We start from the raw sequence: 15,044 nt of genomic DNA, 5'->3' as shown, positions 1-15,044 counted from the left end.
AAGAGGTCCTCCCCTCACATGGGATAAGGGGGTTCTCCTCCTCTCTGCCAATAGAGCGTTGGACCTCAACAAAAAATGGTTACCATGGTTTCCAAATTCGTCTATTATCTTCATCTAAGGTATGGAACCGATTTTAGGGCTTGCTTTACTGAATGTGTGTCACACTATCTATTATGGGATATGGACTTGAGTGACTTATGTGTCGACTGTGTTGCAAGATCTCTGCAAACACATGCTATCCTCTTTTTTTTCTGATGAGGTTCTGTGCGTTGAGACAGGGCAGCTTGGTAAACGCTGGGACTTTATAGATTGTAGCTACTGAGGTCATTCTTGATAGTCCTTCAGCCACGAGAGATATAAAGTTGACAGAGCTTTCAGAGGGAAACGCTCTCAGAAATATGAAATGTGAATAATCAGGAATAACAAAATAGTCATCCATGGGCGATAAATCATATGAAAGCTAACTGTTCCGACAGAATAAACATCTGAAACCTCGTCACCAAAGAACATGACAAATATTGTGTTGACGTTCCTAAGCTTGTGCAGGAAGCCAAGCAAAAACACCACTGTCATGTGCAGATTCAGTTTCACTCCATTCTTGTACCTGCTGGTGTACATTTCACCTTGGTAAGAGCTTTTCTCATGTCATAGTCCACACCTGTCCAGAAGGACTGAGGTGGGGTGTTATTAGTCTAATATCACATTTATATAAGGGTTAAAGTGTAACATGCCAAGAACATAAATGTTTCTGTTTAGCGAATTCTCACAAGGTTTTGTTAAGTGTTCTCACAGCAATGGATCCAGTCCCTTTTGAGCATCATTGCCAGTGATTCTTACACAAAGGGATTTCCTCTGCTGCACCTGACAGACAGAGAACATTGTTGTAACTGACCACCAGATGGCAGTATAGAGGTAGCCTACTAATTTGCTGTTGTGTGGGAGGCCTTTGTTGTAATGGCCAGTGCTGCTCAGATGTCAAGCCTATGAGGCGTGTTGGAGCTGGTCTGATAACTTTCCACACCATTATAACCAGGAGAGAGGTCTTCCGATTCAGCCTGCCAGACTAATGAATATTCACTAATTGATTGGAACAGAATCTAACCGTTTTTAAGTGTAACATAATGTCTTTGTATTCTGGCACGCACCAGCGGCCCACGTGTAAATATCTAGTTCTTCAACAAATAGTCATTTGGAATATGGACATTAACATAAATCTCACAAAATACACGAATTAAATTATATGTAACAATAAAATTGTTGTACTGCCACTATTACCGTGTTACTACACAGGTATAAGATCAACGTAATTCAGGCTTAAATGCCATGAGTCCATATCATTAGATAGTCACAGAGGACCTCAGATTATTAGTGATTAGACTAATGCATTTTAATTCACAAAGTACAGGTGAAATGACAGGGAATAAGCCATTATTGTGCATACTACATCATGATTCATAAAAATATAGGCCAAATATGAGCTATAACATACTGTAACTTGGAATATTACGGTAGCAAAACATTGTGCTGTTTTCAGGTTTATGCCTAATATATGCCATTTAGCAGACGCTTTTATCCCAAGCGGTTTACAGTCATGCGTGCATATATTTTACGTTACTCGACAAATGTGTGACCCAGATAGGATATCAGTTGTGCTGGGGCCAATGGTTGGGGGACCATATAAAGTAAGTTGATAAGATAGATGGCTAAGACAAGAAAAAAGTGATCTTTCATACAGTCTTACAGGTCTGGCCCGCCCAAATTACAACGCCCAACAGCATTCTGGGCGGTGCATTCAGGCAGCTGTTGATGATCCATGTTTGAGTTCGTTTTGCATGGCTCGGTGCACCGGGTGTTCAGAGTTGATATATTTTAGACCATTACATTGGGGGCTTAAGAAAATGTACACCCGGAGCACCGGGTCATGCAAAACGAAATCTCCCCATGTTATTAGAGGAGGCGGTGAGCTCATTGAAAAAGACAACTCTTCTATTCCTGGAGGCTGTACATTCAAAGTTAACTGCGAACTTACAATAATAAGGCATGAGTCGAGCAACATGAGTCGCCAGCAGGACCCCAAGGGAGTCATCTTGACCGGTTATATTAGCAATATTGAAGTTGTATCGCCTGCCTCGGGTGTCAATAGTGCCGAAGAGATCGAGTCTTCATCGCTGAGGTGAGCGTATAGTCTGTTATTGATCACAGCCCACACCCTACTGTAAGTAACATTGTAACATTGCCGCTTGAATAGTTAAGAAAAGGTGCAAAGGTCTTCCAGTTGCCCCGCATGTAACCTCTAACAGAAAGAACACTCCGTGTAACGTTAGTTCCCAAGTCGCCCCTGACTTTTCCATGTGTTGATACATTGTTACCATGTTGACACATTGTGTGAAATTAAATAAGTTCTAGACTAAACAAGCAGAGGAAATACAGGCGTGCGTATGATAAGACAATAGGTTTTCTGGATTAAACTTTTTTTATTTTTAAATATCGTATGTAAATCACAGAAGTAGAATATATGTGATTTTTCATATGTAGGCTACGCTACGTCACCGTGCCGAAATTAGACTGTCCAAAAACACCTCGTTTTGTTAGGGTTAACGCTCAAGTTCTCTAGCCTAACACGACATACATATTCTATTTACACAAGCTTTGTTTGTTCTGCACATGTTTTAAAGAACCGTAAACACTATCCAATAACAAACCCCACGCATACAGGGTGAGGACACACACACGAAGACCGCACTGGCCAGTTGAAACTCGATGCTGGTTTTCCAGTTCAAGTGGCCATCTGTAAAAGCCCGTGTCTGTTCTAGGCTGCAGCTACAGTGGAGGAGCCCTGGCTTGTATGCAGGTGCCTCCACTCACCAGCTGGGTCCGAGGGTCCCCAGTGGCCCGACAGAGGGCTGTCCCGGCCAAGGCTGTTTTGGATACGATTTACAGGGGTCTGTCTGTACTACTGTGCCGTAGTAGCACCATCCCTATTTGGCATGGTGTGGTAAATGTGGCACCTACATCCCTTTGTTGGTCTCATGTGCCAGTTGAGTTGGTCTTGCTTCTGCATGGGAAAAGAAAGATTAAAAACAAAAGTCCAACTGGGTGCATGTTGTGGTCAATGAATGTTGCCCAGTTTTGTTGGAATAATAGCCTCCAGTTACACGTTTTTAAGTTATGAGAGATTTTGCCACCAGCTTACAGAGTCATTTTGGTCTTACTGTACAAACAAGTCACCAGCGGTACATGATGAACTACTCTCCACAGCGCTTTTGTTTTCCCACTTGTATTGACTTATTACATAACTATTCATTCCACGGAGGCAAATAGAAAGAACGGAGTACAGCACTTTAAATGAGTTGATAACGAAACAGTTTGTACAAAGAATGTGATATGCAGGTAGGTGTGTTGGGTGTTTTGCCCGGAAACATATTCTTTCACTTGTTTATATAGAAGAGGCATTAATTGATCAAGCCATTTTTGTATTCTTTACATAATGTGGTGGGGTCAGGTTGTACCCAATCAATAAGCTCTGCTGGTAGTGTGTTAGCTGTTTACTCTGACTGGAGTTTCTAATGTTCAAAGCATTTCAGTAACTTAGCAGATGCTCTTATCCAGAGTGGCTGTATACACGTTCATACTGGTCCCCCGTGGGAATCAAACCCACCACCCTGGTGGGTTCAAGTGCCGCGCTCTACCAACTGAGCCACGGAACAGTGGGGTTAACAGGTACAAGTCAAGGCCAAGTGAACAGCCTGTGTTATGATTTCCATCGAATCAGGTGAGCAGCTGAGCTTTTTGTGAGTGAGGTATAATATTGACTCGGGGACGACCTACCTTAAAATGCCTCCAGCAATGTAAACGTTATGATGTTACCACATGGAGTCGGTGCACAAAATCAACACGGGTTATCATCATGGTGTTATTGCTGCTGTTTGTGTTTTTATTGTTTTTCCATTGACACAGCAGCACTCTTCACATTCCCTGTTGTTTCCTGGTGTTGAAAATGTATTTCCACTTCGGGTAGAGATTATTCTGACTTGTGTTCATTTTTAAATCCTTTATCACTAAACTGCCAACGACGTCTTTTGAACGTTGTATGTAATGAACATTCCGACCTAGACATTTCCTAAATAAGTATAATTAACACATTGAAGTTTATAGAATTTTTATGACACAAACATTTGTGTCCCCCCCCCCCCCACACACACACACAATTGTGAATAAATAGACTGACGAACTGTGCAGTCTCTGACAAACACAATAACTCTTCTTTGAACAGGGTACGGTTTGAAAAGTGTTCTTGACCTTTTTTTTTCTATACAGAGGAACATACACTATCTCAAATCCCAGAACCCATCATTGGGGGCTTTCCCATGCAGTCTGTCCAATCCAGCTGGCCCATATGACTACAGAACTTTGGCCTCAGTTCTTTGGAGCTGTCACCATTGTGGATACATTCATCAAGGACCACCGTATCTGCCCCCACATCTTGTACACGTGTTAAACCCAGCCTATTCTCCAGTCAATGACATGTAATTTGAGAGTGTACTCAGGCAGTAAGTATTATACAGGAGAATGGAGGGTCAGACTGAACCCCCAGCAGTAATGTTCCATGACTCAGTTGGGGTTGTCACAGCAATCAACCGGCTTGGGCCCATGTGTCGCTGTATTACATGTAGTGGATGTTTGGAATGTGCCTTATGAGTTAAGTCAAACTTGATTGCTAGTGCATGTGATTAACAGTAGTGTAATCCCCTGTTTCCGTTGCGGTGCTAAACCATGCATGTTCTGCTGCTATGTATTTTAGACACCTGTTGTCACCACACTTTGCCCCACAGTACCACACTCAGGTTAAGGTTTAGTAAGCCTTCGAGATGGTATAGTATGCCACTGCCCCCTGAACTGCACTGTCAGTTCTTCTGTCTGAATGCATCTACATTATAAACTGGTTGGTTCGAGGCCTGAATGCTGATTGACTGAAACCTGAGGTATATAACACTGTATACCATGGGTATGACAAAACATGTATTTTTACTGTTCTAATTATGTTGGTAACCAGCTTATAATAGCAATAAGACACCTTGGGGGTTTGTGGCATATAGCCAATACCACAGCTAAGGGCTATATCCAGGCACTCTGCGTTGCGCCGTGCATATGAACAGCCCTTAGTTGTGGTATATTGGCCATATACTACACCACCTCATGCCTTATTGCTTAAGTATACTATGACCCCTCTCCTTTGTGTCTGTATGCAAAATGACCAGGCACTAAACAGCAGAGAAAGACTGTTTACCTTTTTGTCCTTGAGCACTGGCAGTTTGTCACTCTTGGAGCCAGCAAGATAGCTGACCTTTCCATGCGACTGGGTCTGGCTGTGGGGTAACGTTGGTGGTTTGTACATTGCTGGGATACTTGACTTTCCTTGTTCTCTTGAGTTCAAACCTTGCATGTGCTCCTAATGGGGAAGATTGTGTTTGCATTTCTCTCTTGGGATGGAATACAAACTAACATTGGCGCACATTCCGCTTTTCTCCTTTATTGGCAGTCTATTCCCCTCTAAACCAAATGTTTGTGCTGTGTTTTAGCTTGTTCCCCATAAAGGTTTGAATAAATAGAATGTTTTCCAACCCTCGGATTCTTCCAGAATTGTTCAAACATTGTGGCAATAATATCTAGAAAACAGACAGCGATTTGATTTTTGAAAGCATTTCCTCAACAACCTCTCTGAATTTGCAATGGCGTGTTTATCCAGGGCCAGAAATGTCAGGCGTTACTGATACCCTGTGTATTTCCTGTGGCTGGGAAGAGCTGAGGGCTGACTCATTTTACAACCTCCACAGACCTCAGGTGAGGCCTAACAGGCCTGCTGCTCATTTATATTCTGTCCTGTCTATGACCATGGAGGGTAGTGTGTACAGCCAGTACATCACTGGGGCCACGCTTCCTGCCATCCAGGACCTTTATACCAGGCGGTGTCAGAAGAAGACCCTAAAAATGGCCAAAGACTCCAGCCACCCTAGTCATAGACTGTTCTCTCTGCTACCGCCCGGCAAGCGGTACCGGAGAGCCAAGTCTAGGTCCAAGAGGCTTCTAAACAGATTCTACCCCAAGCCATAAGACTCCTGAACAGCTAATCAAATGGCTACCCGGACTATTTGCATTATGTGCCCCTGCACATTGACTCTGTACCGGTGCCCCCGGTATATAGCCTCGCTACTGTTATTTTATTGTTGCTTTTTTAATTAAATATTTTTCTATTTTACTTCAGTTCATTTTAGTAAATACTTTAACACTTATTTTTCTTAATTGCACTGTTGATTAAGGGCTTGTAAGTAAGCATTTCACTGCAAGTTGTATTGGCGTATGTGACAAATACAATTTGATTTGAACTCTTCACTGCGAGAAATGGACCAGGAAGCCATGAAGAACACTCTGTAGCCCATAGAGCTGGTATTTAAGCTCATTTGTACTCTTTAGTTTGAGGTTATTATTTCTGTCACATTGGTTGTGTAAAACAAACCTTTTACCCGGAAGCTAAGGTGTACGTTAGCCTGGCCTGGCTTGACCCAGATTGACTGTGTTTAGTATCAAGTTCGTAAGCAGAAACAGTCATTTGGGAGTGTGGAACCGCTGAGGTTTCATGATTTATTTTTGCCACTCTAGGTGTCCCTTTAAAGGTCAAATGCAGCAGTTTTTATCTCAATATCAAATCATTTCTGGGTAACCATTAAGTATCTTACTGTGATTGTTCTCAACTAAATTGGTCAAAAAGAAGCAACAGTAGCTTCTTAGCGAAGAGCAATTTCTCAAGCAAGAATTTTGCTAGTACTGTCTGTGTGGTTTGAGTGGGAAGGGGAAAACTCAACATTACCTATTATTGGCAGAGAGGTTTGTAACTTTCTTATTGGTCTATTAACTAATTTACCATGTGGTGATGTCACCGTGGAAGGCCCAAACTCCCTCACACCAAAACAGGCTGAAATGTCAGGCAGTCTTTTCAAACAGCTTTTACACTAAAGGGCATTATCATAATTTCCACAGTACTATTCCAACCTCATAGCATTGGAATGTATATAAAACACAAGCAAATCACATTTGTTGACTGCACTGGCCCTTTAAGTGCAACCACCATAACTATTTTGGGGGGAGTGTAGCAGCTTTCTGATGCCCATCAGGAGTCCTCTTTGTGCTTTTCCCAGGGTTCACTCACACGGAGAAGCCTATCTGGAGCAAGCCTTCGCCAAGCCCGCAAGCCCACACATGCGTTATCCTTAAACTAGTAACTTAGCGTTCCTGTAAAAGGGTCTAGGCTGTGGCCAGCGAACAGCAGCTGACAGCAGGGGTTTGCACAGAACTACGTGCTGTGGCCAGAGGAAAGCAGAACTGCCGCACCGACTGACTGACTGACATGAGTTAAGCCTTCACGTTCATGCTAATCCAAGTCCTATGTGGAACATACAACCACATTCTTGTGAAAACACAGCGTTCGTAGAGTTCCAATCCTAAAATGAGTACCAGACAGCCACCCAGTTTGTTTACTCATTATTAGTATGGTCTGACTTGTGATATTTATAACTCACTTTAACCCTGATAAAATGATTGAAATAGTACTCATAATACTCTTTCCTTTGTCCACCAGCCGCAGGACAGGCCACTACAGTGTCCAGAACCGGGCCAGAAATGCACCAGGAAAGCCCCCGTACCACCGCTGTAACTCCCAGGACTCGTTGGACGAGCTGGCCATGGACGACTACTGGACCGAGGTGGAGAACATCACCCTGAGTGGAGAGGGGGACGCAGAGCCACAGGAGGAGGTGCAGCTGAAGGTGCCTGACGGTATGGAGCTCTACTCTATAGCAGGAGTGTCCACTGAAAGTAGAGAGGACCCTTGTGCCCTTTAATTCACCTTAAGTTGTTGAACAACTGCTTCAGGGTAACATTTTAGACTGAGATTTAAGGTGTAGTACAGCATTCACTATGTACATTATATGACTAGTGATTTACCTAGATCACTGTCTGAAAGGATTATTTTTTTACTATAAACGCTACATGAAGTGTTGGTCCCATGTTTCATGAGCTGATTCTAGAAATGTTCCATACGCAAAACATTTCTCTCAAATGTTGTGTAGAAATTAGTTTACATCACTGTTAGTGAGCATTTACTGCAAGATGGCACCGGAGGGGAGGGCTGCAGTCTTATCGGCTCTTAACCAACCATGCTATTTTGTTTTTTGAAGTTGTTCGTAACTTATTTTGTACATAATGTTGCTGCTACCGTCTCTTATGACCAAAAAGAGCTTCTGGACATCAGAACTGGGATTACTCACCTCAAATTGGATGAGGAGTGGACTCAATGAGTCAGACGCAAGGGATATACTACAGACACCTGACCAGGCCCAGATCCCTGTGATTCGCTGGAAAAGGAAACGTAGGTTTCGCGGTAAAGAGATCAGGATGCCTTGTTAGGATCAGGTGGTCAATCTGCCCTTGCCTTCCGTCTTGCTAGCTAATGTTCAATCGCTGGAAAATAAATGGGACGAACTGAAAGCACGTATATCCTACCAATGGGACATTAAACTGTAATATCTTATGTTTCACCGAGTGGTGGCTGAACGACAACATTAAGAGCATATAGCTGATGGGTTATACACTCCATCGGCAAGACAGAACAGCAGCCTCTGGTAAGACACTGGGCGGGGGCCTATGCATATTTGTAAACAATAGCTGGTGCACAATATCTAAAAAAGTCTTAAGGTTTTGCTCGCCCGAGGTAGTGTGGTCTACAGCTTATCATGAGATACTCTATCTACAGTTGAAGTCGGAAGTTTACATACACAATTAATAAGTACAAATTCCCTGTCTTAGGTCAGTTAGGATCACCACTTAATTTTAAGAATGTGAAATGTCAGAATAATAGTAGAGAATTATTTCAGCTTTTATTTCTTTCATCACATTCCGAGTGGGTCAGAAGTTTACATACACTCAATTAGTATTTGGTAGCATTGCCTTTAAATTGTTTAACTTGGGTCAAACGTTTCAGGTAGCTTCCCCCAATAATTTGGGTGAATTTTGGCCCATTCCTCCTGACAGAGCTGGTATAACTGAGTCAGGTTTGTAGGCATCCTTGCTCGCACACGTCTTTTCAGTTCCTCCCACAAATTTTCTATGGGCTTGAGGTCAGGGCTTTGTGATGGCCACTCCAATACCTTGACTTTGTTGTCCTTAAGCCATTTTGTCACAACTTTGGAAGTATGCTTGGGGTCATTGTCCATGTGGAAGACCCATTTGTGACCAAGCTTTAACTTCCTGACTGATGTCTTGAGATGTTGCTTCACTATATCCACATAATTTTCCTAGTCTATCAGAAGCTTCTAAAGCCATTACATCATTTTCTGGAATTTTCCAAGCTGTTTAAAGGCACAGTAACTTAGTGTATGTAAACTTTTTTAAATAAATATATATTTTTTTACCTTTTATTTAACTAGGCAACTCAGTTAAGAACACATTCTTATTTTCAATGACGGCCTAGGAACGGTGGGTCAACTGCCTCGTTCAGGGGCAGAACGACAGATTTTCACCTTGTCAGCTCGGAGGATCCAATCTTGCAACCTTACAGTTAACTAGTCCAACGCAATAACAACCTGCCTCTCTCTCGTTGCACTCTACAAGGAGACTGCCTCCTTGTAGAGGATCACGCGAATGCAGTAAGCCAAGGCAAGTTGCTAGCTAGCATTAAACTTATCTTATAAAAAAACAATCAATCATAATCACTTAACTACACATGGTTGATGATATTACTAGATATTATCTAGCGTGTCCTGCGTTGCATATAATCTGACTGAGCGGTGGTAGGCAGAAGCAGGCGCGTAAACATTCATTCAAACAGCACTTTTGTGCGTTTTGCCAGCAGCTCTACGTTGTGCATCAAGCATTGCGCTGTTTATGACTTCAAGCCTATCAACTCCCGAGATGAGGCACGTGTAACCGAAGTGAAATGGCTAGCTAGTTAGCGTGCCCTAATTGTCGTTGTGTTGCTGGTTCGAGCCAAGGGAGGAGCGAAGAGAGGGACGGAAGCTATACTGTTCCACTGGCAATACTAAAGTGCCTATAAGAATAGTCAAAGGTTAATTAAATACAAATGGTATAGAGGGAAATAGTCCTATAATAACTACAACCTAAAACTTCTTACCTGGGAATATTGAAGACTCATGTTAAAAGGAACCACCAGCTTTCATATGTTCTCATGTTCTGAGCAAGGAACTCAAACGCTAGCTTTCTTACATAGCACATATTTTACTTTCTTCTCCAAAACTTTGTTTTTGCATTATTTAAACCAAATTGAACAGGTTTCATTATTTACTTGAGACTAAATTGATTTTATTGATGTATTATATTAAGTTAAAATAAGTGTTCATTCAGTATTGTTGTAATTGTCATTATTACAAATAAATAAATAAAAAATTATCCGATTAATCGGTATCGGCTTTTTTGGTCCTCCAATAATCGGTATCGGCGTTGAGAAATCATAATCGGTCGACCTCTAGTCCAAGCACACTAAGACAGTCGTGAAGAGGTCACGACAGAACCTATTCCCCCTAAGGAGACTGAAAATATTTGGCATGGGTCCTCAAAAGGTTTTACAGCTGCACCATCGAGAGCTTCCTGACGGGTTGCATCACTGCCTGGTATGGCAACTGCTCAGCCTCTGACTGCAAGGCACTACAGAGGGTAGTGCCTGTGGCCCAGTACATCACCGGGGCCAAGCTTCCTGCCATCCAGGACCTCTATACCAGGCGGTGTCAGAGGAAGGCCCTAAAAATGGTCAGACTCCAGCCACCCTAGTCATAGACTGTTCTCTCTGCTACCACACAGTAAGCGGTACCGGAGGGCCAAGTCTAGGTCCTAGAGGCTTCAAAAACAGCTTCTACCCCCCCAAGCCGTAAGACTCCTGAACAGCTAATCAAATGGCTACCCATACTATTTGCATTGCCCCCCCCCCCCCCCCCCCCCCATACTGCTGCTACTCTGTTATTATCTATGCATAGCCACTTTAATAACTCTACCTACATGTACATAATTACCTTGACACCGGTGCCCCCGCACAATGACTCTGTACCGGTACCCCCAGTATATAGCTCTGCTATTTTTATTTACTGCTGCTCTTTAATTATTTGTTGTTCTTACCTCTTTTTTTTGTGTGTATTTTCTTAACTGTATTGTTGGTTAATGGCTTGTAAGCATTTCACTGTAAGGTCTACACCTGATTTTTATTTTATTTCTCCTTGCCAAGATGGTCATCCACCTTACAGGTGTGGCATATCAAGAAGCTGATTAAACGGCATGACCAGTACACAGGTGCACCTTGTGCTGGGGATAATAAAAGATCACTCTAAAATTTGCAGTTATGTCACAACTTAACACATCTATGGTATTGTGTTTTGAGGGAGCGTGCAATTTGCATGCTGACTGCAGGAATGTCCACCAGAGCTATTGCCAGGGAATGTAATGTTCATGTCTCTACCATAAGCCATCTCCTACATTGTTTTAGAGAATTTGTCAGTCTGTCCAACCGGCCTCACAACCACAGACCACTTGTAACCACGCCAGCCCAGGACCTTCACATCCGGTTTCTTCACATGCGGGATCATCTGAAACCAGCCACCCGGACAGCTGATGAAGCTGAGGAGTATTTCTGTCTGTACTAAAGCCCTTTTCATGGGGAAAAATTTCATTCTGATTGGCTGGGCCTGGCCCCCAAGTGGGTGGGCCTAGGCTTAGATTAGGGCCTAATTCATTTATTTAAATTGAGTGATTTCCTGATATGAACTGTAACTCAGTAAAATTGTTGCATAATGTGTTTTATATTTTTCGTTCAGTACATACAGTAGAGCTGAATAGGATAGTCAGGTCTGTTGTCCAGGCCATGTTATTTTGCAATACCACCACATAATAATCTCTTATTGCTTTTATCCACAGAAGACAATAGACTTGCTTGATCCTACAGGATCAGGAAATGCCTATAAAAAGCACTGCAAAAGTGAATTGTTTAAGTCGACATTCATTGTTTTGTCTGGAGAACTTAAAGCAGGAACTTCCTTTTTTGTTTCCGTTCCTTTCTATAACAAGATGGTTGGTTAGAAGTGAGGTCCTTGCCTGTTTCATGTCTTTCTCTATTCCCACACCTCCGTACATAAAAATGGCATAATACTAACTGCACAGTAATAATCTATGAATTACTTGTTTGTTTCTTTATCATTCAGTAAATTACTGTGTCCTCTCGCTAGTCTTCAGGCCTACACCCATGTCTTTTCCATTAACATACTACTGCTCTTTTGGTGCAGCATCAATTCATCCCTAACTCGTCTGTCTGTAGAGGGGGAACAGGAGGAGGCGTGGCTGACGGAGGCTGGGCTGGCCACTCTGTTTGACGAGTCTGCGTCGGACCCCGAGGACATGATGGGGCTGTTGTCCACGCTGACGCGCACCCAGGCCGCCGCCGTGGAGAAACGTGTTGAGAAGCTACAGCAGACCCTCAGGAAGAGGAACAAGCAGCACCAAGTACCTGACGTCAGAGACATCTTCAAACTCCCAGGCACGCCAGAGTCAAAGGTCAGCCTACCACCGGTCCCGTTTCACTTGCCAGTCATGCCTGAGATGCCTCGCTACATAACAAACCCAGTGACTTGTTTACCGTAGTTGGTTAATATAATTACTAATCACAATATCTGTTAATGGACACCTGTGTGAAGTAATACTTAACTGAATATCTTAATATTATGCAAAAGAAGGTCTTGTACTCACAATTGGGGTGAAAAATATGACTTTCTACAATATCAGCAGTTACTCTTAGTAGTTTGAATCATTAATTGATAAAAAAAATGACCTATAGTAAATTCTGATGAGAGCCTGCTTCTGTTTTTATATTATGTTGCAGGAGGATGAAGCCAAGTCACCAGAGAGAAGTGAAAACAGGAAAAAGGATATTACGACAGATGGCATGTACCACAAGTTCTACTCACTAAATCTTTGTCTGGGCATGTTGGTCTATACCTATAGAAAACATCACTGACTCGCCACAAAAATGAACTGGTATTTCTATCCACTGTGTTGTTTTTATGTGATACTGTAGATTTCCTGAAATGGTTCTTGATCACAGGAAGCAGAAGTGAAGATTCTACGGAAGAGCTGTTGAGTTGAGAAGATAACTCAGCAGTACACGCACACACACACACACACACACACACAGAGGAAGCAGGGACATTGCCTATCTTGTCTGTTCGCGCCACCCCTCTGACCTTAACATGAAGGCTGTCAGGAATCCGCTCCCTATCTTCCATTATACACTTGCCTGTTTTCCTATAAGTGGAGATGGCAGGGTGGCACTGCAGTTCTGTGTCAGGGCCAAGGCCTTACATGTCTGTCTGACATGGGTCACAGAGGGCAGACTGGCTCTCTGGCTGTTGACTTCCACAGGACTAGTCGATGTCCCTTAGTTTCCCTTCAGTGGGCAGAACAGTCACCACCACCTAGTTCTAATCTCCCCACTGCTGACTTTGTCCCATCTGTGGACTTTCACACATCTAATTCATGAATTGCCTGTGTTATCTCTTGCTATAGGTGTAGCTTTCAATATGTCCCAATAATAACTCTGTGTGTGTGTGTACAGGTCAGGCGATGGGGCTGGGGAACAGGGCAGGCCCTGCTGAGCAGAGTGTGTCTGAACCTGAGACAGACATCAACCTAGAGGTGTCCTTCTCTGATCAGGCCCTCAGCTATAAGGAGGGTTCAAAGGGCAGCAGCGAGGCTCTGACAGACGCAGATGACAAGCTACCTGTGAGTACCCTTTTTAAACATTAACACCGCCAAACGGATTGACTGAGCCGCTCATCCAGAGCAAAGTTTATATGCCAAAACAGGAAGTGTCACTCGTCAAAATAGCAGGATCCCATAGGCCAGTTTGAGACAAAGGATTTCAAATATTTATGTTTTTTTGGCAGAAGCAAGAACTTTGCCCTGTGGTGTTTATGGATTGAAACATGTTTCTGTTTTTACTTAGCCTACATCATTAATGATTGACCAAATTATGATTTGATATTTATATGGGCCATTATTTACAGCGTTATTGTAGGCCTAGACCTACTGCTTGTGTACTAGTGTAAGTTATGACATTGCATGATGTCATTTGCACTGATGATAACATTATCTATCAATCAACCTTTTTGAATAGAGTTTTTGCATCATATAATACATTTCAGTCAAAAAACTGTTCTAGACTGCTGGTGTATCTGAGTTCTGTCTCTGGTTCTAGGGCCACCTAGTGGTTACAGATACTCCAATACTATGTCAGGGTCATATTCAATAGGCATCAAACAGACCCTGTTTTTGTTCTGACAAGTCCAATAAGAAGCGCTCGTTTTCATCTTCCATTGCAAAATGTTTTGCTACGGTGTGCAATAATGAATACAACCCAGTTGTACTAACTCCTAATGTAACCTGTGCTTCGCTGTATGACAGAACTTCAAGTTGAGCAGAGACAAGACAGGGCTGACCAAGGTTGGGGACCTGTCCCCCCAGGACATGAAGAAGGTGCACCGCCTGGTGCTGATAGAGATGACCGCTCTGTTTGACACGGCAGGCATCGACCTCAAAGCCCACAAAGCAGTTAAACTCAAGGTCAAAGGTAAGCCAGTATGCTAGAACTGGAACACAACTGTATAACATTATATCTAAGAACCCTGAGGACTGTCCCATCAAGCTCTGACACAATTAGGTTTGTGTTCTAGAGTCTGGCCTGTTTGGAGTTCCCCTGGCCGCCCTATTGGAGCAGGACCAGAGGAGACAGCCAGGGACCAAGGTGCCAATCATACTGCAGAGGGTGAGCAGCACAACCTCTCATTAACCACCAATCCTGGTTCTCTTTAATCATACAGTACGTCTGAATGCTCTGCAGTAGGAATCTCTTCAGTTTGCTGTAGTGGTAATGGCATTGTCATTTTGGGGCGGCGGGTGGCCTTGTGGTTAGAGCGTTGGGCCAGTAACCGAAAGGTTTG

General features: G+C 43.0%; 1 protein-coding gene across 3 annotated transcripts in view; it reads left to right on the top strand.

The window, feature by feature from the left end:
- The window catches only part of LOC139407081 (Rho GTPase activating protein 18), a 22,722-nt gene continuing 7,678 nt past the window's right edge, over nt 1-15,044 (top strand). The window contains exons 1-7 of one of the 3 annotated variants that reach the window (XM_071150436.1): nt 1-119; nt 7,634-7,830; nt 12,368-12,603; nt 12,929-12,989; nt 13,661-13,827; nt 14,509-14,674; nt 14,778-14,869. In XM_071150436.1, coding sequence (XP_071006537.1) covers nt 76-119; nt 7,634-7,830; nt 12,368-12,603; nt 12,929-12,989; nt 13,661-13,827; nt 14,509-14,674; nt 14,778-14,869 — 963 coding nt within the window. In that variant the 5' untranslated portion in view covers nt 1-75. Of the gene's footprint in view, nt 120-1,947; nt 2,174-7,633; nt 7,831-12,367; nt 12,604-12,928; nt 12,990-13,660; nt 13,828-14,508; nt 14,675-14,777; nt 14,870-15,044 lie in introns of those variants that run through there. The other 2 variants (XM_071150435.1, XM_071150433.1) reach the window with 2 other exon arrangements.

This window comes from Oncorhynchus clarkii, chromosome 4 (assembly GCF_045791955.1).
Source record: "Oncorhynchus clarkii lewisi isolate Uvic-CL-2024 chromosome 4, UVic_Ocla_1.0, whole genome shotgun sequence".
Classification (NCBI taxonomy): Eukaryota; Metazoa; Chordata; class Actinopteri; order Salmoniformes; family Salmonidae; genus Oncorhynchus; species Oncorhynchus clarkii.
The sequence above is the reverse complement of the archived record's forward strand: the minus strand, read 5'-3'. Positions and strand labels throughout refer to the sequence as shown.